Source organism: Mirounga angustirostris, unplaced genomic scaffold (assembly GCF_029215605.1).
Source record: "Mirounga angustirostris isolate CCGP_5_RB_7025 unplaced genomic scaffold, mMirAng1.0.hap1 SCAF_1, whole genome shotgun sequence".
Lineage (NCBI taxonomy): Eukaryota > Metazoa > Chordata > Mammalia > Carnivora > Phocidae > Mirounga > Mirounga angustirostris.
Genome location: NW_026991709.1, coordinates 158,852,163 through 158,879,918, shown reverse-complemented (window position 1 = coordinate 158,879,918; position 27,756 = coordinate 158,852,163). Strand labels below are relative to the sequence as shown.

The 27,756-nt window shown below is 46.8% G+C and overlaps 1 protein-coding gene across 3 annotated transcripts in view; it reads right to left on the bottom strand.

The window, feature by feature from the left end:
- Window positions 1–27,756, bottom strand: part of EEFSEC (eukaryotic elongation factor, selenocysteine-tRNA specific) — a 245,902-nt gene that overhangs the window by 157,146 nt on the left and 61,000 nt on the right. For all 3 annotated transcript variants that reach the window (XM_064591223.1, XM_045904217.3, XM_045904218.3), the window contains exon 2: window positions 4,627–4,834. In XM_064591223.1, coding sequence (XP_064447293.1) covers window positions 4,627–4,834 — 208 coding nt within the window. The remainder of the gene's footprint in view (window positions 1–4,626; window positions 4,835–27,756) is intronic.

The window sequence follows — 27,756 nt, the reverse complement described above, 5'->3', positions numbered from 1 at the left end:
AAGGACCTAAATAGACATTTCTCCAAAGAAGATATTTGAAAGGCCAACTGGTACATAGAAAGATGCTCAACATCACTAGTCATTAAGAAAATGCAAGTTAAAACCACAATGAAATATCACTTCATACGTGTGTTAGAATGGTCATCACCAAAAAGACAAGAGGTTAACAAATGTTGGTGTGGATGTGGAGAAAGGGAAACCTGTGTGCACTGGGTTTGGGTGGGAGGGAGTGTAAACTGTTGCAGCCACTATGGAAAATAGTGTGGAGGAACCTCAAAAAATCAAAAATAGAACTACCATATGATCCACTTCTGGGAATATATCCAAAGGAAATGAAGACACTAACTTGGAAAGACATCCGCACCCTCATGTTCATTGCAGCATTATTTACAACAGCCAAGACATAGAAACAACCTAAGTGTCCATCGATGGATGAACGGATAAAGAAGTTGCGGTGTATATAAATACATAATGGATATCATTCATCCATAAAAAACAAGGAAATCCTACCATCTGCCACGACACGGATGAACTCAAAGGCATTAAGCTAGGTGAAATAAGTCAGACAGAGAAAGACAAATAATGTGTGATTTCAACTTATCTGCAGGATCTAAAAAAACCAAAAACACAAAAAACAAAACTCAGAAAGAGAGCAGATTTGTGGTCACCACAGGCAGAGGGTGGGGGGGAAAGGGAATTGGAGAGGGTGGTCAAAAGATACCGACTTGCAGCTCTGAGATAAATATGCCCTAGGGCCATGAGGTACAATGTGATGACTCTAACTAACACTACCACGTGATATACAGGAAATCTGTTAACAGAGTAGGTCCCAGGAGTTCTCGTCACAGGAACATTTTTTTCCTTTTTTCTTTCCTTCTTTTCTATTTATTGTATTTTTATGAGAAGATGGATGTTAGCTAAACCTACTGTGATAATCATTTCACAACATATGTAAATCAAACCATCATGGTGTCACGCCATAACCTTATATATTCATGTATGTCAATTATTTCTCAATAAAACCAGGGGGGATAAACCAACAAAAAGGAGTCGAGGAAGCCACAACAAGATACCACTTCATACCCACTAGGATAACTATTAAAAAAAAAGGGAAAATGATGAGTGTTGGCAAGGATGTGGAGAAATGGCAACCCTCACACACTGCTGGTGGGAATGTAAAATAGTGCAGCCACTGTGGAAAACAGTTTGGTGGTTCCTCAAAAAAGTTAAACATAAAACTTTCACATGACCCAGCAATTCCACTCCTAGGTATAGACCCAAAGAAACTGAAAGCAGGGACTTGAATAGCTATTTGTACACCAATGTTCATACAGCATTATTCACAATAACCAAAAGGAAACAAGCCAAGTGTTTATCCACAGATGAATGGACAAACAAAATAAGGTACATACATACAACAGAACACTATTCACTATGCAGGAGTGACATTCTGACACAGGCTACAACACGGATGGGCCCTGAAAGCATTACACTAAGGGAAATAATCCAGACACAGAAAGCCAAACACAGGATTCCATTTCTATAAGGTACCTAGAATAAGCAAAGTTAAAGAAACAGAAAGCAGAATAAAGGCTGCTGGGGGTGGGGAAGGAGAGGGGAGGAGAGGGGAGGAGGAAAGGGGGAGTTCTTGTTAAACGGGTACAGAGATTATGTTGCGGATTCTGAAAACGCTTTCGGCATAGAGAGTGGTGATGGGCACACAGCTTTGTGAATTTTTTTAATTTTTTTTTTTTTTTAAAGATTTTTATTTTATTTATTTGTCAGAGAGAGAGAGAGAGCACAAGCAGGATGAGCTGCAGGCAGAGGGAGAAGCAGGCTCTCTGCTGAGCAAAGAGCCCAATGCCAGATGCTGGACTCAATCACAGGACCCTGGGATCTTTGTGAATGTATTTAATGCCAGTGAACTGTATATTTGCAAATGGGTAAAATAACAAATATTATGTTATGCAGATTTTACTACAATCAAAGTAACGTGGAGGAAAAAGGGGGGGGTAATATGATACACAGTGAAAAGACAGGAATGAAATAAACCCAAATGTCAGCAGCTATTCTGAGAAAAGAAATATTTGGGTGGCTTCTTCTTTCTTTTAATCATTTTTCTCTTTTTCCCAATTTTCTTTCGATTGCTCTTCGGATGGGAAAAAATAAGTTATGTTTTTTAACAGGTCTCATGTTTTTAGGTTTTGATATTTACATAATTCGTCAGCCCAATTTTTCCTTTGTAGGTACAAAGTTTCTTCGCATTTGGAGCAGCAATTACACAAGACTCACTTCACCAGGGGCCACAGGAAAGGAAATGGTCACTTAAAATAACTTCAAGTTCTCTGCTGCACAGAGGTCAAAGCTAATGTTCTCTTACAAGCTGGCCTGGCCCCAGGGCCCTTGAGCCCACTGGCTACAACCCAACGGGGGGCAATCCCTCCCAGTATGGGGGTTGTTCTCTCTGCCCTCTGGGCACTGGATGAAGACAGAAAAGGCTTCAGGGGGACAATTTCCCCTGGATGTGTGATAAAGTCCACAACTGGACCTTCAAGCAATAAATTAAAACAGGAATAGTAATTTAAAATGCAAAGTGAGAATTTGCCTTAAATTTAACCACTCAAAATAATTAGTATTAATTCACCCTTAAAAGTATCCCAAGCCCTTCCCAGAAGGTCCCATTTATATAGCAAATGATACTGACATTGTACTGGGTTTTTATGCAGGAGTCCAAAGGACCTGTTCTCCCCTTTCTGACAAGTAAATAAAACGGCAGGGAGATCAAATAACTCACTAAAAAGAAGATATAATTTTTTATCTTCCTTTTTACAGTCTCATATCCACTTCCGTTGGGAATAACAAAGTCTGAATTCTTATGCAACACTTATCTAAATGTGTCGATTTTATCGGATTGATGAATTTTGCTAACAAAAGGCAGCGCTAGGAAATCTTTTATGACATATTTGGCCCATTCACAGGCCTGGAGCTTTAATTTAACCAACTTGAGAATTCTGAGGGAGAGTTGCAGGTGTTGGATCTGAAAAAAAAAATCATAAATGGGAAGGCATATCAATCTTTATGACGGGGAAACAAAAACACTCTCTACTTGCTTGCCCTCCACAGGCAGGAGAAGGAGAGGTGGAAGGAGCAGGATATTGTCTCAGGCTGCATAGCAAAGAGGAAGCATCGCTGTCTCCCAGTGACCGCTATTTAGTATTGATCAAAAGGCACTAGCCCGGAGAGGAAGAGAGGAATTGATAAAACAATGAGGTTTGCCAACACTCTGTGCTCAACAAGGACATTTTCTCATTTTCTTGACCACATCAGAGTAAGTCACTCCTGTGGCCGCCTGAGCGAGCAGGCAGCTCTGTCCCCCCACCCCTCCCACCACCCCCAAGGCTGCCCAGCAGCACTGCCACCTTGCCACCCCCATGGACAGTAAGCAGAGTCAATCACTTGACAAGGCCTGTTGCTTCTCCTGTTAAAGGTCTCCCCAGGTCAGCCTCCCCTTCCTCCACAGCCTTAACGGAGACCACATTTCTCCCCCTGGGAACACCACCACGCTGCCTCTCCCTGTCTGTTCTCCCCCTGGATCCTCGTCACCAAGCCATCCTTCCACCTGCCGCCAGCTATCTCTGGATGGGAGAACCTTTCAGCCACTTCCTTGCACAAACTCATTAAGGACTCCCTACTTTCCGCAAGACAAAATCACAAACCCATTGGTGTGAAATACTACGACAGTCCTTTGTGATTTTGTCTTTCCCGGTCTCCCCTCCAACAGCAAAGTCTGTCCATCCATCCATCCATCCAATTTAACAGTCCTCTGAAACAGAAACATCCAGTCGTCCACCAAAACCACGCTCCACTGGGGCGCCTGGGTGGCTCAGCCGTTTAAGCGTCTGCCTTTGGCTCAGGTCATGATCCCAGGGTCCTGGGATTGAGTCCCACCTCAGGCTCCCTGCTCAGCGGGGAGTCTGCTTCTCCCTCTGCCCCTCCCCCTGCTTGTGTGCTCTCATTCTCTCTCTCTCTCTCAAAAATAAATAAATAAATATTAAAAAAACCAAAAAACCAATTTCCCCCTTTTGATAACCGAGTTGCAGCTAAGCAGATGGTGAGGGGATCCGTTTCCCGGGCTCTCTGACACCACGGCATGGGTGACATGAGCAGGTAGGACTGAGTCCTCCCTCACCCACAGAATCTGTGGGAAGGGTGTGTGCCCCTTCTAGGTCCAGGCATTCCTGACACACTGGACCCTCCTTCAAACGTGAACGCAGTAGTGCCCATGCCTGGCTTTGACCACACGGACAAGGACACACCCTACAGTAGAAGGGCAGCAAGATGGAGGAAGCCTGGGTTTCTGAATGCTGTGCAGAGAAGAACCCCCTCCAACCGTTCACATTAAGAAATTACCTAGAAAATCAACTTCTAGTTTCCTCATGCTTCTGTATTTTTTGGTCTCTTGCAACAGCATTTTAGCCTTTACCCTTGATGAGAGTAAATGCCAGGCAAGATCCCACTTACTAGGACCCACGGCTGACACCTGCCTACCCAATCTGTGTTAATGAAATGACCTGTGCCCCAGGACCAGCTTATACAAGTGGATACACCACTCATCAACAAACCTACTTGGTGTTCTCCAGGGTCCTCTGCATTTTCTTGGTCATTTTATCAATCGCTGCTTGTCTCTTCCCTTCAGCTAAGAGGTCTATTTTGTTCAGCACCACAACCAGCTTCTGGCAGGCGATCTGCCCAATCACAAGGCACTCCGCTGACTGGGTCTGCATCCCTTTGGTCACATCAATGACCAGCATCATCAGATCAATGATCTGGGCCCCTGCAAGGAGAGAGAGAAGACAAGATTAGAAAGGGAAATGGGGGAGAGGACTCTGCAGAAAGTGGCCTGATGTTTGAGGTTAAGCAAAATCAGCCAAATTAAAGTATTAAGATAAAAGTGGGTGGGGTGGGAAATGAATGACCACCACACACCTTCTAGCTCCGGCCTCGGGGGAGGGACTCTGATCACGTGATTTCACAGAGTCCTCATGACCAACCACCATGAGGGATAGACGCGTTACCTCATCTGGAGAGAAGGAAACTGAGGCCTGTGAAATACAGAGAGCTCGCCCAGAGCCCCATAGCCAGCATGCAGCAGAGCTGGGGGACCCCAAAACCCACACCATTTTACTGCCTCAATCTTCTCATTTTCATTCCATCCTACCTAAGAAAAAATATCCAAGCAGGAAATATCTCAGTTTTAGACTTGGCAAATGCCTAGAGATTTGGCCTTGCCAAGACAGCAGACAGAAAGATCAGAAAACTAATGTGGAGGCCTGGAGGTTGTGTCCTCTGTGATTCCTGGGTCTTCTCCTCACAGTAGTTGGTTTTCGTCATGATCCTCCCACCCACGGCTGCAATATAGCTACTCACTTCTTCTGTCCTTTCCATTCTGGGTGGGAAGCTCCTGCTCTTTCAGGGAGGGTAAGAGCAATCCAAGGTTCAGCTACCTCAACAGTGAATACCATATATGTAAGTGTGTGTGTGTGCACATGTACATATAGGGGTGTTGTGTGTGTGTGTGTGTGCACTCTATATTACACAGGCATGCCTGGTTGTGAGCACGCCCTAAATACACAGCCACAGCTGAGCTGAACAGCAGCAGAGGGACAAATTACAGAGGAGTCAATGAAAGGAAACTGCCCTGACCCATGTTAGGAAAACTAATGTTAGCCAATGAAGGGAATGTGTCCTTTTTAATAGGATTTTTAAGTAGTTTCACAAAAAAAAAAAAAAAAAAAAAAAGGTGTTATCTTGGGGATACAGGAATATGCAGATATTTTCCCCTTTGCCCCAGAAGGGATTTTTAGGACCAAATTATCGTCATGGTGCTACAGAGGATGGGTGACTCATGACCCAAGCTCACTCCTGGGAAAGGAGGGAAGGTGAGGAGGGGCAGTCTTTCCTGTTGGCACATTCACCTTGCGTGCTAGTCAACCACTTAATCTCCACAACCACTGTTTCAAAGAAGGTGGGACTCAGAGTCATGGGGCTACTTGCTCTAGACCAACGAGCACCAAAGGCCACCAGACACCAGGGAGCCTGGCCCCACCACTGAAGCACTCTTCCCTGGTCACCACTGACCTGCACAGTGGGAAAAACAGTAGGTGTCTGGCTCTAGGCAGGACTCAGAGTCTAGCCCCGTGACTCAATTCCCTATTGGTATACACCACTACCCAGGAATGCCTTGTCTGGGCCCAGTGGCTGAAGGGGAAGGACTCATGTATTCCATGCATTTAGCCTATCTTACTGATGATGCCTGTTGGGCTCCTGGGGACAGAAATGAAACTGGCCTGACAAACCCAGAAAGACAAGTGCAGCCAGGCCCCAAACACTCAGGCTGGTGAGGATTTCCTCTGCGGCCTTACTCCAGCATCTACAAGCCGCCTTTGTTGAGAGGAGCACACAGCTTTGCTCCAAAAGGCCAGGCTCTCGAGCAGACCCGCTGAGGCGCAGCCAACATCAGGCACTTCTAAAGAGACCAGAGGTCACTGCGACTTGACAGGCCCCACTGCGAACCAGGGGTCAGCAGCAGGCAAGTGCCCGCTGCCCAGCAGCAGCTCTCAGTTACTCCCGTTTCGTCCTCAAACTTTTCATCAGACGACAGGAAGTGACATAACTGGCCCGTCTTGTCTTTTTCAAAATCCCCAGTATTCCAAAGAATGAATCAAACAGTGTCCTTCCCAATTCCCACGAACCCAGGGTAGGAAACCATTCTGAGACCAGAGGGGCACAGCGAACAAGTGGGCGGGAAACACAAGTCAGGAACTTGCAGCTTACAAATGACCCTCTATATTTTTCCGTCTATCAGACCTTTTCATCTAGTTGTTCTGACTATAGATCCCTTTAAAGGTTTGCAGAATAATTATAACAGGGTTAAAGTTTCTCAGTACTTTAAAAAGTTACAATTTCCAATTCTGTAGATTATATATCTTAATCTTTTCAAAAATAAAAATAAAGAAAAACTTACAAAGGTCAGCATTTAACAAAGTGTAAGTTATCTGTGAGATGTAATTTTCCTTCTGAGATTGAAGAAAAAAGTGTGTTCAGAGAAAAGATTTCGGCTAGAGAAACGGAATATAAAACTTTAAACATTTTAGCAACCTCAAAATCACATCTTTAATCATAAAATTTGATTTTTTAATCAAAAGCTATGTACACCCTAAGAAGGAGAAAACAATATTAAATTTAAAATAAAAATGTATTTTTAACCGGTGACTTATTAAATATTCAATAAACAATGTAAATACATTGTCCTATATAAAGTATAACATAAAATATATATGTAATATAAAATATATATATATTATATATATATATAATAGAAAATTATAGTGGCCATTTCTATACTATTATTAATATGACCCATGTGCCTAAATACATCAGACCTCTGTGTGCCTTGGCGTCCTCGCGAGCATGAGGACAGGGATGAGCCCAGTCAGTGGGCCGCAGTGAAGACTAAAGGAGACAACATGTGGGGAGGGCTCAGAACAGCACCTAGGCCATAGGAAATCTTCAATAACATGAGCAGCTCTGACTGCTTTTCCTTCTACAACTCCAACTGTGGCACGCATGTGGTATTCTACAGATCTGCTTCTCGTCTTAACTGCACCTCAACTTTGCCATGTGGGTATCACAGATGAGAAAACAAAGGCTCAGAGAGGTGAAGTGACCAAGTCAAGGTCAGGAGCAAGGACTCAGTCAGAGCAATGTGAACTCGGACCCACTGGCTTCTTTCTACCACAGCATCCTGTGTCCCTGAGCGATCCTGTGTCCAGAGTGAAGCACTTACTCTGTACATGGGTGGGGACACAGGTGCATGCCCCTGTGGGTACTGCAGGACAGCAGAGCAGGGGTCAGAAGTCCCCCTTGGGGCCCAGGGTGGGAGGAGGGGCTGCAGCTCTACAATCCCAAGGTGCCCTCATTGCTATTGTTTGTATTCATTTATTCAATGTATTGTTTGCTTCTCTATTTTACAGGCAAGAAGACTGAGGCTCAGACAGGTTAAATAACTTGTCCCAAGCTATCCAGCGAGGGTGAAAACCCAGTATTGGATTGACATCAATACAGGCTCACCTGTCCTGGCCCTGACTCTCTGCCAGGAGGTGTCAAGACTTCCATAATATGGGGGCCATTTGGCCCCCTTATAGAGAGTCCACTCAGGTGTGTGTCCATTCTGTGCAACTTAGTTTTCCTCCTTTTGCATACTTTCCTCAAAGTACAGTGACCTGAAGTTTCCCTGTCAGATTCCTACTGGCACAGTACAGTGTACAGCTGTGAACCAGGGCTGTCTGTCCTGCCCTCCTCAGCACAGAATCAGAGGGTTTGGATATGGAAGGGGCTTAGCAAAGAAGGTCAATGTTCAGGTGGGGAGCCAAGGGCCACGAGTGGGAGGAAGAGGTGGGAGCAGGGCTTGGAGACACCCAACCAGGCATTCAAACCACAGCCCCAGTGGGGGCCTCTGCTTCCTCATCTGTAAATCAGAATCTAAACAAAGATGCCCACTGCAAGAGGTTGGCGGGGGAATCAAAGGGGAAGGCCCGCCGGGCCCTCAGTAAGCAGAGCTGCATTTAGGGCTGTCAGTGCTGAGCCAAGCTCTCAGCCCAGCCTCACATTCAGAGTCGTACTGCTCCCACCTGTCCAGGAGCCCCCCAGGCAAACACATGTGGACAAAGGAGTGAGGTTACTGACTGAGTGTGGGGCGTGGAGAAGGAAGAGTTCTCGGAGTGGTCAGGCGTGGGGCCCCCATGGTGTCCATGGACCTAGCACCCACCAGGGCACAGGTGGCATGTTTGACTTGCACACACTGCCCGCCAGCCCCTCTCCTTGCCCTCCCTGCCTCCCCTCGCTGGAGTCACACATTCGTGATGTCCCATGCCACTACACAACTGCCAGGGTCACTTCACACACCGCAGGACAGGCCAGGAGTCCAACAGACTGGAGGCGCTGGCCAGGCCCAGCCCCTCCAGTAGGGGACCAGAAAGCCAAAGGAGATCCCAGTCACTGGAGGAGGCCCCAGTGCCCGTGACCCTTGTTCCTACCAGATGATGGTTTTCTGGTAGGAACAATTTCAGACAAAGGGAAGTTTCTTAATGCTATATACCCTCTCTGAGCTCTCATTCCTCGTCTGTAAAATAGGGACAATAACTCCATTTTGATTTCTACGGACCTGATAGAAAATCTCAGACACGGAGGTAGGAGATAGCCCAGAGGGATGGCATACTTGCAAATGGGGCACATGAGCAAAAGAATCCTCGGGGTGGGGGGAGGGTGGGTGCTGCCCTTTGGCGGGAGGAAAATAGCATGGCTTGGAAGCCCACCTGCAATGCCCTGGCAGGCACATGAGAGATGCAGGGCGGGGAGGCGGGGAGGCGGAGGAGCCAGCCCCCAAGCCCAGGCACCGCTTCCCTCCTGCCAGCTGTGCAGCCTCAGGCAGAGAGACCTTGTGACCTCTCGGAGCCTGGGATCCCTCCCCTGTAGCCTGCCGACCCAGACACAACACCTTACAGGGCAGGGGCCTGCACAGCGCGTGGCACATACTAAGAGCTCAATAAACACAAGCTGCTATCATATAGGTACTTGTATCACGGTGCCCAGCACCATAGAAGCGCAAAAGGGGCCATCTCCTTCCCCCATAGGCCCCATGCCCTTTACTGGCTGAGAAGAAGGGAGAGTATTAATGGCAGCATGGAACAAATACTAGCAATACCTCCCCCAATCCAGCAGTATCTCCGAGGGCCCTCACAGGGGGCACTGGTGAGTGCCAGCCAACAGCTGGGAGCACTGTGCCCACCAATGGGCAGGAAGTCCTTATTGTTCTAACCCAGCCTGCAAAGGTAGGGTCCTCCACAAACATCCTGCCGAATTCCACCAGGCCAGCAGGGAGACACCCAAGCAGGAGAACCTGGGCAGGCAGGACTGGACATCTTCCAGGCCCCACGACGAATTAACAACCCTCCCTCTCCTCACAACTCCCTATTGCCTCATACCCTGGCATTTATGCCACCAGCCGGCTCCTAACAGGCACATGGGCTCATGACCCATGCTTGATGTGTGTTAGCTCTGCCCTTACCAAATCCCATGAGGAGGAGAGTCTCCCATTTTAATAAAGAGAAATCTGAGGTCTCGTTACACGACAGTAAACAGGAGAATCAGGGCTAGAACCCAGGGCTGACTAACTTAAAAATGTCTTCCTTTTCTTTTGCCAGCTGCCTCTTGGCTATTGCCGCATCTCCTGGGAACTCTCCAGCATGCCGAAGAGCAAGCGGGAAAGGCCCTGAGGATGGGAGGAGGAAGGAGAGCAGACAAGGTGCAAAGGCAAACCGCCAGAGTCCTCTAGGACGCATCCCAAGCCAGAGGCACAGTTCTCCAGGAGGCAGCGAAAGGAGGCATTCATCAGCACCTAAAGAAACCCGGGAGGAGAACAATGGGAGCGATGTTAGCAGTGGAGGAACAGGGGAAACAACAAAGAGAGCCCGTGTAAGAGACCGAGGAAACAAATACACAGCTGTGGACAAGACAGCAGACAAATAGAGGTGCTGGGCCCCCGCCAAAAGGAAGAAAAGCCAAAAAACAATAAATGCTGGCGACTCGTGGCAAAACCCCCGCAGAGCTGAGAGAGGGCGGTGGTGAGGAATGAGACGTGCTGCGAGATGGGGTGAGTAGCCGTCCTTCCCTGGGCCTCCCTGTCCACATGTGTCAACGGGGGGAAAAGCACTCACCTGGGACACGGGGACAGCAGGCAGCCATCTAGAGAAAACTAAAGTTGAGGCTCTACCTCACACATCACACCAAAATAAATTTCCAAGGACCAAAGCTTTAAACATAAAAATATAAAACCATAAAGATCTTGGAAGAAACCGTGAAAAAAAATTTTATAATCTTAAAACAAAACAAAACCCATCTAGGTAAGACACAAAACCAGAAAGATATAAAAAAGAAAAAAAATACGAAAGACTGACAAATTCAACAACATAAAAATCAAACATTTCTGCATGGACAAAAATATGATAAAGGCCAACATGACTAGGGACGCACTAGCCACAAAGGACTACTCCCCTTAATCGTCAAAAAGCTTCTTCAAACTGATAATTAAAAGAGTAATGGTCCAATCCAAAATGGCAATAATCTCTCCAGATAGCTCATACTAAGCACATTCACTGAGCACCTCCTACTTGCCAGACCTTAGACTGCTGCTTGGCACACCAGAGATGAGGACAGATGACAGTCTTACAAGAGGGACTCACCAGCCAGTGAAGTAACGCTAAAAGCCAACAACACATATAATACGTGAGTCTCACAGACGGGGGGAGGATGGTAAGTGTCCTGGGGGAAAAGAGAGCAGGAAAAAACGGCTCAGGAATGTACAGGAGGCAGGAGGGTTACAATTTTAATTCAGGCTGTCAGGATGGGCCTCACGGAGAAGGAGCTATTTGAGCCAGGACGCGGAGGAGAGAAGCTGGCAGTTAACCAGGGGAAGAGCATTCCAGGCAGAGGGAGGGGCCGGTGCAAAGACCGTATGGGGTGTCTGTCAGGGGGTCCGGGTGTCCAAGGACCAGCAAGGAGAGTGGGGTGGCTGGAGGGAAGTCAGACAAGAAGCAAGGGCAAAGAAAAGAAATACACAGAGCTCAGACATGTAATAAGATGCCCTACCTCGCCAATAACAAGAAAAATGCAAATTGAAATGACGCTAAGACTAGTTTTTTCACCTGGTGGGTTGACAAAATAATACCACAATCAAAGGGCCAGAGGAGTAGTAAGTCCTTGCCCTGCCAGGTGCTACTGACTCCTAGCACCCTCCACATAACCTTGCATCACTACGCCTATTTAGAGATGAGATCAGGTCACAGGACTGGGAGGAAAGGGCTAGAATTCAAAGTCAAGCTCTGCCGCTCCAGGGCCACGTCGTCCCTCCAAACACTGACGACACCCTGCCACTAAGAATGTGGAGAGACAGACAGTCCTGTCCATTTGGGACATGTGCTGACAAAACCTCTTTGGAGGCCATCCTGGCAACAACCATCAAAAGTGTGTACTGTGATCCAGCAGTGATCCAGCAACACCCCACATGCAAATGAGGCACATTCAAGGCCATTGTTGCAACGCGTCTGTAGTAGCCAAAATGTGGAGGCAGCCTAGCTGCCCGTCAGGAGGGAGGCTGTTACCTACATTCTAGGATAACCACGTAACAGAATATTACACAGCTACTGAAAAGCACAGAGCGGTCCTATCCCCGAGGTGGAAGTCCTACCAAGAGAGCGTACACAGTATACTGCCATCTCTACAGGCTGTGCATGAGAAAGTATATGCCTGAAATCACTGTCCTTGGAATTTTTACAAGAAACATCACAGTCGTTTATCTCTGGGGAAGTAAACCAGGTAAGCAGGGAATGGGTGCATGCGGAACCTATTTCTTACTGTCTATGCTTTGTACCTTTTAAATTTCAAACCACACACATATATTACTGATTCAAAATCAATTTGTTTTTAAAAATTAAAAAAAAAAAGGACCAAAAACAAGTACACGAAAATAAAACACTATTTACATTCTAGCCAGACACAGTTGCTATCATAGGTACGGAGCTCACAATGTTGAGAAGTGTTAAAGCTCCAGACACCGAACAGAGAGACATCTTTTCCTTAATGGACTCAGAGGATTTAAAGAACCCTGAAGACAGAATAACTCTCTTGCAGTGCTTGATGTCTCTTAATGCGGTACCTATGCACACATAAAAGCATCTCACACACCATCCTTGGCATGCATCTCTCCTGCTAGGAAACTCTCCTTAAAGAGCCTGGACTTGATTCTACAAGTTGTAACAATGCAACGTTGGGGGATGGCGGCAGAAGAGAGATGGAGGTAGACCCCATTATGTCTGTCTAGGGGTCATAAAGATGTTTCGTTAATGACATTCTGCCCTTCCACAAGATTGATGTAGGAACCACAGACTTGTCCTCATCCCCCAGTCGGCGGTTGTCAGACTTGCTGGAGAGCAACCCCCACGCCCGGGTGCACCAAAACCAGACAACACATTCAGAGACGGTCGGTCCTAAGGGTAACTAAAGAGTGGAGGGCATGTGGGAGTTCTCTGTACTATTGCAAATCTTCTGTAAGTTTGAAATTATTTCAAAATAAAAAAATAAATAAAACAATGACTAAAGTATCAGGAAGTTGGGGAAATGGAGAAAGAAAATGAACATTCACTGAATGCCCAAGAATGCACCATGCCCACAATTCCAATCAATCTCCACAACAGCCCAAGAAGGAGGAATTTATTATTATGCACACTTTCTATAAATGGAGAAACTGAGACTTGGAGAGATCTGAAGTGACTCTCCCACAGTCCGCACAGCTAGCAACTGGAGGTCTGAAGTCAAACCCAGAGCAGTATGCTACCACACAGCATGTGCCCGCCACAAGGCCAAGGGAAGAGAAAATCAGGAGCTGTCAAGTTCAGAGGTTGAGACCACATGTTCCTCATTGGAGGGAAATACAAAGGAAGTGATCTTGAACGGAAGCATGAAGGAACTCAGGTAGATCTATAAGAGAACTTCCTGAGAGGCAGGTCTAGTAAAGATGCAGATGACATCTTTACACAATTAGAGGGCTCTTTGCTGGAGGTCTTCAGAACAGTTTTGGCGGGCTGCAGGGAGGGAGTATGAATTACACCAGGGCTCCCTGTCCACGCATCACCTCTCATCTCTGCCATGCCTGTGGATACCACTTATATGGTTATTTACTTATGTGGGCTAAGTCATTTTTTTTTGGTATCTCAAATGCATTTATATTTAAAAGAACTTTACATGACAATAAATGCATGAAACTTGCCATGAGTAGAAGTTAAGCATAAAGATAAACAGAACAAGAACACAAAGCGACGTGGTGCAATATTGTTAAACGCTAACTAGATAATGCTGGCTGCTACAGCTCTGAACCCGAGGCCTGCTGGCTGCTGACCAGGGATCAGCAAGAGCTAGTAAGACACCCTATAGCACTAAAACGAGTCTCCCTCCGACAGAACGGAAGGGGCAGGATGAGAACTGGAATAGGCATGACCTTCCAACCCTGTCAAGCAGGAGTATTAATCATGGGCCAGGCACACCCCTGTACCAGCTCCTCGTCACCAGGCAGGTGGCCCACCCTTAGGAGGCCCTGGAGTAAACACCATTCACATTGCCCCCCCTCAGGAGAGGGGCAAAGGCAGGGTCAGGCATCGCAGCAAGAACAGAGGTGTCCGTGCTCCCTGGATCAAAGGGCCAAAGGGGGTGCTGGCCTCTGCCACCCCCTTTCCGGATGGAGGCAGATGCACAGGTTCTGCAAGGCCTCGACTCCCCACTTAACAGGGAGTTTTGCCTGTTTGCTTCTTTAAGCTACTGTGTCATAGTCTATCTGGGGTAATCTTTTTAGCTGACTTTGCACAACAGTACAACTCCTGTTCTAGAGCAGTGAAAAGGAGCAGAAAATGGAATTTGAAATGTAGAAATAAAATAATTGTGGGCCATGAGCTATAATTTGATTTCATGCTTTACAAGGAAATGAAAGAAGGCTTCCTTAAAATGTACGGTTTCGGCTCCCTCTCCCCTGTATGCCCCCTCCCCCCCTTTTTAACCATTTTAGGATTTCCTCTAGCACCGAAGAGAAAATGGGATTGTGGAAAATGTTCAGTTCTCAAGTGTCACTGCCACTCAGGGGCAAGCTCGATTTTAATGTGAACTTCCCATTCTGGGTAAGAGGAAATTCTTCAATTAATAAACCGGGTGTACGGAGGCCAGTCTTTAAGGTTTAATCAATTTCATCTGTACTTAGGATAAAAAGACTGACTATTCTACTTTATTCCCCCTCGTTTTCCTTCTTTAAAAAAATAATAAAATGAATGTTTTATTTTAAATTCTTTGAGGTTCGTATCTCCTGTTTCAGGAAATATTGTCTATTTCATGCAGTGAGTATGAAAACTTCCCCCTCCTTTCTTACTTTTGCTGAGAATCTTTTTTCAAAATATAACAAAATTATCCTCTGCCCTCATATACTGTAACAGCTTGGGAGATGATACGAATTATACAGGATTTTGGCAGACACCTTGGGGTGGGGGGAGGGAAACAGAGAGACAAATCACCAAATATGGATTCAAGAACTTCTTCTGGACAAAACAGTAAGCGGTGGACACGGGAATGTAAATCACAAAGAAAGCCCGTCCTAGAGTGGCTGAGGCGAACTTCACAGCACAAAGGAAAGAGACCCTGTCCCATGGGTCATCCAGTCTCTCTCAGGTCTCTCAGCCAGGGGTGGGCACAGGAAGGTGGCCCAGAATCTCAGAATTAAACCAGGGAGCCCCCCCGCTCCCCAAGTAGTACGAATCAATATTGAGACCTGGTGATCGACCAGAAACAGCAGGACCTTACGAGGGACAGAGAATTCCTGAATCTTTGTTATGTAGTCACTTGACACTCTGGATCTGCTCAGGTGCTGGGGCAGAGGTTACAGTCAGGCCCCATGGTGGAGTGTGAAGAGCACAAGCTTTGGGGAGGGTCAGCTCGGATTTAAGTCTGAATCTCTGCTCCACTTACCAGCTGCTGTGCCTCTCACATAACACCTAAACCCTCTGGGCCTATTTCTTCATCTGTGAAATGGAGATAAAACCACTGCTAACCTTTTAGAAAGTTATGCGCCTCACACAGTGCTTGGAACAAAGAAGGTACCTGGTCCACAAGAACAGGAGGACCCAGCATTACGGGGACCTGGGTAATTCAGTGTATCCCAGGTCTTCCCAATGCTTTGATCAAGGTGCCCTGGGGAAAACGCTACTTTTTAAGTCAATATTTTCACTAAAACTCCATAACCCTAGGGCCCTGTCAGTGTGATTTCCAATGTGAAAATGAGCAAGAGGCTCACCGTTCCTAACGGCTAACCAGTTACGGAGGGTCTAAAGCTTGCTGGCCATAGTCCCAAGCAATAGCCATCTACAAATGAGAAACTGGAGGCTCAGAAGAGTAAAGTTAAGTGCTAAGTGTGAGAGAGGAGGGCATGGAGCAGGGGAGGGAAGACAGGAGAGAGAGGAGGGAGGCAAAAAAGGGAAGCAGCCAGTGGGGTGAGGGGTGCAGAGATAGTTCGAGCCAGATGGCTCAACTCCTACGGCTAGGTCATGGTGAAACTGGAGCCAAACCTGGGTCTGCCTGATGTAAGGCTGTTTTTGGTCCACCAGGCCTCCCCCCTTGAAGTGGCACCTGAGAGGATTTCTCTTGAAGACAGCACCCTGGATCCCGAAGGGAAACTCTACAGGAAGTTTCACCAGGAGTCTTTCCATCTCTAGAAGCAGGCAGGCCCTGGGTTTCAGGGTACACACATCTTCCTTTCCTATGGAGAGATGTGAGGAGAAACACCTGCAGGTGTGCAGCTCACAGTGAGAATGAGGGCCAATGTCTGAGAGGGAGACATACACAGATTCTGCAGGGAACATGCTGGACCCCACTTCAGCCTCCCCTATCTGTATGCCTAATGAGACTCGTCCAAGGGCCTTTACTTCTCTGAGCCTCAGTCTTTCCCATCTGCAACATGGGGATCATATATTATTTATAGGGCAGTGTGAGGCTCACAGATCATGAATGCAAACCTCATAACCCAGGGCACAGCACACAGCAGGTGCTTAACCATGGAAGTGATAATTACCAATATTCTTGGACGTGAGTTCTCATTCTCACAAATTGTAGCATTGGACAAAGCCCCATCCTGGAATGGAGACAGTGAGTGGCCGTGTTCCCAAACATAAAAGCCTGCAAGGCCCGGGGCAGGCGGGGGAGTGGGGGTGGGGGACCTCAACTGAGTGACGTGGGCTAGACACAAGATCAGGTGTGAGTCTAGAGGGAACTGAAATGCCAGTGGCCCAGCTGGAAAGGACAGTTTCTCCTCAGCTCCAGCCCATGTGGCCAGACAGGAATGTGGGCCTGGAGTTGCCAGATCTTCTGATTTTTCAAGACAAGCCAAAAATCTGGACTATTATATGAAATTTCCCAATTTTTAAATGTTGACAACCAATTCAAAAAAATGTTTAAACTGTATGGCCCAAACAAAACATGTCCATGGGCCAAAACTGGCCCGCAGCTCTCCAGTGTGAGATCTGTGAAGGGAATTTTCTCTAGAAAGGAAAGTTGGAAGAAACAGAATAAACATCCAGCTTCTTTGGCTCTTACCTGTCTGAATCAGAAAAGCGCTCAAGATCAGTCGGCTGAGCTGGGAGTTTTGACAGCCCCATGGCCAATGGCTCCTATGTCCCACATTTGGCCTTGATGAGGGTAGGGAAGGTGGATGCCAGGAAGGGTTCATCCCGGAAAAAAAGGGTAGCGTGCCCTCAGTTGTCACCAGGCCCCAGAGGACCAGAGCAGGGGGATAAGAGCCCACAAGCCTGGGGTTAGACAAACCTCAGCTTGGACCTGGCCCGGCTGGGCCACAGGGTGAGCATGGTCCCTTCCTGGCCTCAGCGTCCTGCAGGCCAGACGAGAGACAGGGCCGGGCCCCCGACGCTCTAACACCCTAGACTGAGGCCCTTGCCTAGCACAGCAGTCAGAGTACAGCAGTACCGTATAAAGACGGGGATGACAGAAAAGTGCCCACCTCAGCACTGAAGCAGTTCCTGCACATAAATGCTGCAAACATTGTCTGATATGTTATTTTCTCACTGGTGGAGTTTCTCCCTACAATTTCAAGCACAGGTTTCCATACTGAGTCTCAAAATACCCACAGTGGGTAGAAAGTCTGAAAATAACTTAAGACAATGATTTTCCTGGAAGAATGAAGCAGGAAAACCTCAGAGACACCAGCTGGAATTTCCTGTAGGGCAGAAGTTATCCTTACCGAGTCTTTGGTATAAGCCCTTTCCACAAGAAATGAGCGTTGTCCTCACAGCCAAAATTTAATGGGGTGCTTCCTATGAACCAGGCACTGTTGTAAGTGCTGTGTATGCATGAGCTCATTTAATTCAGTCCTCCTAGCATGTAGGTACTATTATCAACACCCCCTTTTTGCAGATGAATACATCAAAGCAGAGTTTAAATCACTTGCCCCAAATCAAAGGGCTAGTCAGTGGCAGGGACAGGCACTCTGCACCCAGTTTCTAAAGGCACTGTGTTACCCTGTGTGGAGAAGGCAGTGGGAAGACCAGGGCTCCCACTGAGGAACAGAGAGGAGGGCAATGGGTTGCCCCCCACCACCAGCCTACCTCCCAGCCCCATCCACCACTCCCCATGCCTCCTCACACTCCCTGCTCCAGCCCCGTTCTTGCCCACCCCAAGATTTTGCCTTGGCACAAAGACAGGGGCCTAAAGCACTCTTTTTATCCTGTCCCTTCTCCTGGCACTTCAGCCTTCCAATTTCAGCTCAGACGTCACCTCCCAGGTATTTCCCCGACTCTCACCAGTCTGGAAGAGGTGGCCCTCCCTGGGGTCTCACAGTCCCACACTGCCCAGAAGAGCCCTGTCCTGCAATTCACTGGCTTCCCTGCAGCCTCACCCACCAGGAAAGGGACCAGACTGGCTTTTTCCCACAGAATCCCTCACACTCAGCAACATAGAGTAGGTGCTCAACAAATATTAATGGAGTAAAAAGAACTGTGAGACCAGGAGGATTAAGCCTTTTAAATTACTTAGAATGTCCCCTCTATTAAAAATAGACTCTACCCTTCAGTGGTGACATTCTAGTGCACTCCAAAAACGTATGTGTGCTTGCTCAGAAACAGAAAGAAAAGGAAGAAAAGCTAAGCAACTGAAGCAACTGTGTCAGGGCCAGGACCACATGCCCTGAAAATAAGGTGGCCCGGGACCTGCAGAGAGGGGTCCCAGGGGCCGCCAAGGGCTGCGTTCACTTGGAGAAGACCCCAAGCAAACCCCTAATGGGGGATGGCTCCTCACACGTCCACTGTGCAAACGAAGAAACGGAACTCAGGGTGGTAAAGGAACTCGTCCACTTCCGCCAAAGGCAGAGCTGGGCCTCAGACCCCTTCCACCATCGTTAAAGTGGGGGGTTCATCCCTCACGCGGCAGGGCAACCAGGGCCACTCTCCCAACTCCAGCACTCTGGTTGTTCTGAGAAAGAGTAGTTGTTGCTGTGGCCTCAGACAAACAGGCCCTTGTAGAAATGGGTCCCCAGGCCCCAGAGAGCCCCTCCTCTGAAGCACAGAAACCAAGGCAGGGCATTCGGAACTAACCCCAAGCTGACTGGAAGGGCAAGGCCCATCTGGAGTGAGCCGCTGAGACTGAGGAGTCAATGAGCCTGAGAGTGGACTTGGGAAACTGTTTATTGGAGAAACAGGAGGAAAAAAGAAGAAAAGGGGGAAAATCTACCATAAAAAGTAAGTAAAATCAGCAAAATTCCTTCATGAAAAGGGTGGAATTAGCATATGGCCTCGGCTGCCAAGTGAGGCCATTGAAGCAAGCAATGTAAATGAGTTCAAGATACAATTAGACATTTTTCTGGACGGAGACAGAGGGGACCGAAGAGGCATGGCAGGTCACATTTCAGATGGAGCAGCAGGAACACATTTCACTGCAGAGCGGTCTGCAGAGCCCACCGTGTCAGAGCCGTGCACAAGCGGCCACAGGGACAGGGCACAGAGGGCAGGCGAGGCCTATACTGGGGGGCTCTCCCTCCCCACTATTTTTTTCTTTTCCGAAGGAGATGGAAGTTTATTGACTACGCCGCAAGGGAGCGACAGGCAGGCCAGCGGCGGAGGGGCTGTCCCCTCTCCCTCTCCACTCCTGATTTCCCAAGACACCTCATACAGGACCTGCAAACCAAGCTACCCAGGCCCTGAAATAAAAGTTCACTTCCACTCCACTTCATACATCTATATGCGGTCCTCTGGCCTGGGTCCCAGTCCCTGCCCTCAAGGAGCTCCCACTCTGATGGGGGAGACACACACAAGCCCGAAATAGCAGCATAGGGAAGCACATCAAAGTAAGACGAGGATTCTCTCTAAGCAAGCACAGAAGAGGGGAATTTATCAACTGGAGGGAGGGAGGAGGCCGGAAAGCCAAGAGAAGAGGCCGTTCCGGGCAGAGGACACAGCAGGAGGCTACGGAAGCCCCAGCTGCCAGCGCCTCACAGAGGATGCTGAGCATGCAGTTCCCCAGGATCTTTGGGGAGAGGGCCAAATCACCTCGAGCTCTGTGAAAAAGGACGGAATGACCAGAGGCGCCAGCCGCTGGCCCGTGGACCAGATATGACTCAACGGCAACAGCTGTTCCCAATCTTCTCCAGAGCGCAGCACATGTGGCCCACCCAGGGAACAGAAAAGGCCGGGTCCTTGTGAGGGACACAATTTATTAGGCCCTCTCGAGCCCAATTGGTTCTGATGTCCTCCTTTGTGTGGCTCGCTGCATGGGCCGTCTAGCTTTGTCAAGCTCCTGGGCCCCAGTTCCCTTCTAGGTGAGGTACATGTTTACTCCAGTCACTCCAAAAGGACCACAAACATTTCCTTTGTGTTCTCAGCATACTCGCTGGTGAAGAGCATTTCCACAGCCCCTGAGCTCCAACCCCAACTCTGAGCAGGGTTCTGCCCCCCACACAGCCTAAGAGAACAACCTCTGCCAACGTCTTGCGTCAATGAACTGGGTCTCTCGATTTGAAATTAGAAATAATCCATAACACTCTGGGAAGAAAATGGGGCAATTCCCGGACTAGCCGAGCACCCTGTCCATGAAATGGCCTCACACCAGACCAGGTGGAGAGAAGTGACAGCACACAACAGGGCCAGTGCTCCGCCCTGTTCTTCCCTTCTTCTCTCCAATGCCCCATAAAAGCAGGGCCCCTGGCCACCAGACCACCTTGTACAGTAGCAAGGGAGAGAGGAAAGGTCTGTGGGAGGTGTTTGGCAGTGGGGGGACAGCGGCGGGGTGGGGGGGGAGATGGCTGGTGCTGACACAATGCTCTGTCCTCCTCCCTGGCAGAGAGAAATGGGATTATGCTCCCATTTATAAACAGCCACTCTGCCTGGCACGTGCTGGGGATGCTTTCACCTATATCACGCAGTCTTCACAACAACCCTGGAAAGGTGAGTACTGTGATTCCATCTTCCGAAGGCAGAAGCTGAATCAGAGAGGTCAATGAACATGCCCAATGCACAATGAATGAGCAGCAAAGCCAAGATCCCAGAGCCCACACTCCTCCATAACCTTTCAGAGCTCTTTATAGCCACATGTCCTCATTTTAGGGGGCCTTGCCATTGCCCCTGCCCCAGGAGGGGTCCCCAAAGTAGACACAGAACCAAAGAAGAAACCACACTGGCCAGGGCTGGGGCTGGAACTGCCTCACCATGGCAACCCATGCCATCTTCCAGTGAGAAACTGCTCTGTGCTGGTGTGAGGCTTCCTGGGTGGTGCTCACCTTCACACCAGTCTCTTCTAGCTTTAGCCTTTAAACCTATGGGCTGAAGCTTTAGGCTGAGGTTAGCTGCTTCATCCCACTGTGGGTAAGCAGGCCGAGGCAGCCAGGCATAGGGTACAAAACTCAAAACTCACCAACACAGGCACGAACTTGAGTCTAACAAAAGCAGATGACCTGAGGAGGCCAATTTACCTCTCCGAACCTCAGGCTCCTCACCAACATCAAGGACCTGGGGATACATCATGTGTCTCTATACCTTTTACTTGGGGGGGAGGCATACTTGAAGAGTATTTTTTGAGAAAATTGGGAAGATTGGAGCATGAATGGAGTATGATACCAAGGAATTGTTAATATTGTTAGCTATGATAATGACATTGAGTTATACAAGGAGATACTTCTATTTTTAGAGAGAGAGAGAGGTAAGTATTAGGTATAACATAACTTGAGATCTTGTGAATTTGTTTTAAAATACTTCAGGGGAATAAAGGAGAATAGCTTAAACAATCGTGGCAAAAATCTTAGTAACTGTTAAATCTGCATCATTCTATCTTGGGTTATGTTTGAAACTTTTCATTAAAATCAGTAAGCAATCAGGACGCCTGGCTGGCTCAGTTGGTGGAGCACGCAACTGTTGATCTCGGGGTCATGAGTTTGAGCACCACACTGGGGATTTATTTTTATTAAAATAATTTTATTATCAATTAATTATTAATTATTAATAAATTTTATTAAAAATAAACTTTTTAAAACAAGTGTAAATTTTTTTTTAAAAGCCAGTAAACAATCAAAAAACCTCCTTGAAGACAGACTCTAGCAACAAAGAAATGAATCCAAGTAAGACTTGGAAATGAGGACGCATGCACAAAAGGGCTGGGATGGCTGTGGAAACCATTTAAACATAGAATCAAGTCTAAAGACCTGTGATATTTACCCATTCATTAAAATTATGTGCCTACTACATACTGACTGTATTGCTTACAATTCTTGAAAGCAGAGATACATACTACAAATGATTTCAATAAAACTAAAAAAAAACGTGGAGCAGAACAACCAAAACCAGGAAGACATCTCAGAGTAGGGCTTTATTCTGGAAGTCAGAAGCTTGAGAAATCCAGGTTTCAGTATGTTTATTAAAGATATGAAGTCATTACTGGTCAAACCATTACTACCTCTGAAGTAAATAAAATAAGCTGTAGATCTACGCAAATTTTAAAAATTAGAGAAAATCACATAAAAAGTAAGAGAAATAAAGTACAGCAAGGAAACATAGAAAATGTTTTGAAAAAAATAGAACATGATGACAAAAGACCAAAAATATAATAATAAACGTAAAAGGGATACACTAACCTATTAAGAGAATGGGGTTTTCAAAATACAAAATATAATCCTATTTTGATGTCTTTGGTTGGGTGGCAGCATTTGAAATGATTTCTTCTTTCTCTTCGTTTTTTCAGCTATATGTGATGATTTTCCCACAATGAGCACATACACTTCATGGTTGCTTTCAATGGGCCAGGCACTGGTCTAGGCACTACAGAAAGATTATCATACAACAACCCTATGTTGTTAAATTTTCCACTTTACAGATAAGAATATTGAGACACAGAGATCAACCTTTCATTCTCTTAGCTAATAAAAGTGTAACTTTGTACATAAACTCTGGAAGTAACTGGAAATATATATATCATACATGGTGAGTTGCACAAGTTAAGGGAAAGGTCCCCAACAAGACTGCCCTCACTTCAGACACCAGCCACAGGGTCAGGGGTCCCCAGGCCATATGCACTCTGGATCCACTGGCTGCAAATCTGGGTGGTTCTCGCAACACCCCTCAAATTAGGTATTTCATTAAAACTACTCACAGAACTGAGGATAACACTACACTTTCAATTACGGCTTTATTATGAAGGGATTTATATACAAATCAGGACTAGCCAAATGAAGAAACACATAAGGTAAGATCTGGGAAGGTGTCTCTCCCCACAGAATCAGGACATGCCACCCTCTTAGCACATCAATCTGTTCACCAACCAGGAAGCTCCACTGAACCCCAGTGCTCAGAGTTTTTATTGGGGTTTCACTAACATAGGTGTGACTGATTGAATCATTGGCCATGAGATGAACTCAATCTCCAGCCCCTCTCCCCTCCCCAGAGGTCAAGAGGTCAAGATGGTGTCTGTGGCCCAAAGCCCCAACCCTCTAATCACATGGATGATCTTTCAAGCATGAGCCGCCCATCCTGAGTCTTCCCTTTCACATGAAGTCAGGTGTGGTCAAAGGACCACCTTGAACAACAAGGACACTCCTGTCACTGGGGAAATCCCAATGGCTTTAGAAGCTCCGTCCCAGGAACACAGGACAAATACCACATTCTTTATTATATAACAATATGGCTAAAGTATGTTTACATATCACTGCCCTTCATGACCCCCTGCCCCACTGCAGAATATAAGTCCCCACCCTACTAATGAACCTATCTCATTTCTCATAATGTGTTCTAAAGAATCTGAAATGCCAACAAATGATTATCATAGTGTTATTAGACTAGGAAATACTATACAAAATGCATATATTCATCAAGAGGAGTGAATAAACATAGTAGAGCAAGACAATGCAATACTATGGAGCCATTAAATATGTTTTCAAAGAATATCTAATGATGTAAAATAAGGTTCCTGGTTCAAAAAACTTTTGAAATCAGGGTCTAAAATGTTATATTCAGTGGGATCCCTACTAGAAAAAAGAATATGTCAAAGTATTAACAGGAATTATCCTGAGTAACATTCTTACTTCTTCCTTATATTTCCCTCTATTTTCCAGATTTTCAATATGCATAAATTAAGGAGAAAAAGGCTTTTAAAAAATAACACATGAAGAATAAAACTACATACACTAGCTCCCACGAAGTATGAATAAGCTAATTAATCTGAAAGTATATGGCAATGACTGCATTTCCAATATTTAGAATTTCTTTTTGGCTCTTTTTCAAATCCACCTATTCTTTTTTCATAATGTCCTAATCTCACCATGGATTCTATTCCTTCATTTACATTTCAAACATTTCTTATTTTAAAGCCCCTTTGATTTGTTTTATGGTTTCTAGTTCGTAGGATATGAATTTTCACAGTTGTGTCTATAGAATGTCTTTTTCATGGTGGTAATTCTCCTTGTATGCCTTGTGATTTATCTGTAAATTCATCCCCAACAAACATTGTTTTCTGTGCGAGGTCCTACATGTGTGTGACTGAAGTGCCCTGTGGGTTCAGGAGCTGTGGTGGCCAGGGCCATATGGCTTCACCAGTGTTGACATTAATTTCTTGGCTCAGGGTTTCCAGAAGCACCAATGATGTGAATATGAGCCCTGCATCCGGGTGCATGCAATCGGGAGTTCTGTCCTCTCCTGGGCGGCAGGAGCTCTTTCTGAGCTCACCTTCCAGGGTGAGCAACTTAATCTCGACCTGTTGGAGTAGAACTTTCCTGATTTCTTTTCTTAATTTATGAGGTGACCCTTCACATCTCCAGTTTGGATACCCCTGTGAAACAATGGCTTCCAGTCCTATTCACGGCTGTGAATCTGACTTCCTTTTCGTGTCCAGTCCTTGAAGGTGTTCCTTTCCAGCTTCTGAACCTAGCTGTATATGTCTGCTTCTCTTAGAGTGTCTTCCCTTCACCCAGCATGTCAATGAACCTGGGACACAAGGCTCCCCGCAGCATGGCCGCCCATGTTAACGGGAAGTCTGAAAGAATGTGGTAACTGTAGGGGGTCAGGTGTGGCACACTGTGAGGAGACCTGACATCATGCCATTCTTACCACTCAAAAACACTGATGGAAACTAAATTTATGAAGTAGCTGGAAGTCATTCTGGTGAACAGAGAACTGTAACTGAAGTTGGGCTGTAGTCTCTACGCCACAAAGACATGGACTTGAACCTGGGTTCCACCAGCTTTGCAGTCTAGGGCCACTCCTCTGGCCCAACACCCACCCACTGGGATATGGTGAGAACGGGCACTCAGGCACAACGCGCTGCAGAGGGAACTCAGGCCCGAAGCCTGGTCTGCTGCTGGCCAACTGACCTTTGCTCCGGCCAGTCTGAATGAACAGAACGCATTCATCCAGCAGCTGGGGTTATTTCTACCAGCTACTTCAGGCAGGCACAAAGTCAGAGCTACAGAGCAGCGAGTTAGAAGTGGGGGCCAGCAGAGCACAAAAGTCCTGAGGAGAATGGCTAAGGGAGCTTCTTACCCCCAGGGGGATCCTCACACTGTGTGGCTAGTAGTAGCCGGAGCCGTATGTCCCCACAGGAACCTGGCAGAATCTGGCCAGTCACACCTCTGACAGCAGGTTGTGGTGTCTCCTGCTTCCTATCATCTGACATTGAAGACACCTACGTCCTCTATGTCTGCGGGCACTTTTGCACCAATAACATCACTGGCCACATTACAGCAGCCACAGAAACACCCTAACAGACAGAGTTTGGTAAGTGGGAGTTATCACCGCTAGGCCCAGTTCTACTGCTAGAGAGGTAATGTGTCCAATTCATTCAACTCCAAAAATAATGCCCGAAAGCAACTCAGGCACCTTTGGATGAGAGCACAGACTCTGGAGCCAGAATGTCTGCCTTCAAATCTCAGTGCCACTGCTTATAGTTTAGTGACTCTGAAGTTACTCTCTCTGTCTTTGGTTTCCTTATCTGCAAAATGGGGATGATAATAGTACCTATCCCATAGGGTAGTAATGACAAACACATGTAACCGTGACAAAGTGCACACAGCAAGTGTTATGGGAGGGTTTGCCACTATTATTACTGTTAGTCATTCTTTTTGCTCAAAGTGCTATTTAGCAGAAATCCTGAACTCCAAGCACACAACTCTAAGTATACCTAGGGCAATGTTTTCCCTAATGAGCTCAGATGGCAGGGTGGTGCTAGGTCACGGGGATACACTGAAAGAACACTCCTTCAAGATCCATTTAATCAGTACATCTTTGTTTAGTGTCTACTTTGGACCAAGCATTGTTGTAAGAGGTGAAGCAGTTTAACAAAACAAACAAGGTCTCTGCCCTCATGGAGTCTGAATTCTAGTGCGAGATGCAGATACTTTTACAAAGAGATCAAAGCTATGCAAAAAATAAAACAGTATTATGGTATATAGAGCAGTAGGGTGCAGTGGGGCAATATCCTAAAAAGAACAGTCAGGAAGGTTCTCTTGGAAGATAAACGTGAAGAGTGTTCTCAGCAGAGGAAAGAGCAGATGAGAAGGCCCTCGTGGGAGAACAGCTCTGAGTGACTGGATACCTGGGCAAAGGGGAGGGTGAGAGGGGATGGGGCTGAGTCATGTGGGTCCTTAAGGCAAAGTAGGAGGTTGGATTTTATTTTACTTGTAACAGAAGGCCAATGGCAGTTTTTTGAGTGGGAGAGTGAAAGGCTTTTTAAAGTTCACTGTGGTCCTGTGGGGACAGTGGATTATCAAAGGCATGGGTAGGAACAGGGAGGCCAGGTGGGGAGCCGCTGCTGCATGCGATGGTAAAGGATGGTGGTGGGCCCGACAGCACTGGGGAGGGTGGTGCTGCCCCGCTCTGAAGCACATGGCCAGACTGAACCAGGAGGACACTCAAGGTGGCCGAGCTGACCGAAGGTCTCAGCACCCACCCCTTCCTCGGATCTATCAAAGAACGGGGCCATCCTCGCCTCCTCTCATGGCCTATTCACAGGTCCACCTTCCTGCTGGGCTGTGAGCTTTCCAGCAGCAAGCAGTGGGTTTTATTGGGCTGCAAAGTATTCCCAGAGCACAGGGCTCCCTAAGCTTTTTGAAGACATGAAGGAATACCTGTCTATAACTGAAAAGAGCAAAACCAAGGAAAACTAAACGTAGCACAATAAACATGTTTTAAAGATTATACTAAAATAATTAAGTGAAAGAGCTGAAATGGTCACCTTTGGAGAGAGGAGGGGCTCTGTGCTTACTTACTCACAGGTCTGGCTTCTCCTCCAGCTCTCAGCTCTGGGAGGGCTGGGGCCTGGATCCCGTCCGCCTCGCTGCACCAGCACAGTGCCTGGCACACAGGATGCATTCAGTAAATGCCGCACCAGTGACGTCCAGTCCACAATCACTCTTTGAAACTCAAACCCAAGCCTCTGGAAACGTGCCAAAAGAACGAACAAATACATCTAAAGAAAGGCTTAAACACAAATCAAGACAGTGGAGCAGCTTTAAGAAGCCCACTCTAAGACACGAACACTAAGCTTGGCCCACAAAGCCAGCAGCATCTGTTTGTTAAAAGCAACTAAAACAAAAATTGTTTTAAGTTACAGCTGGTGTCTGGGCCACTTTAT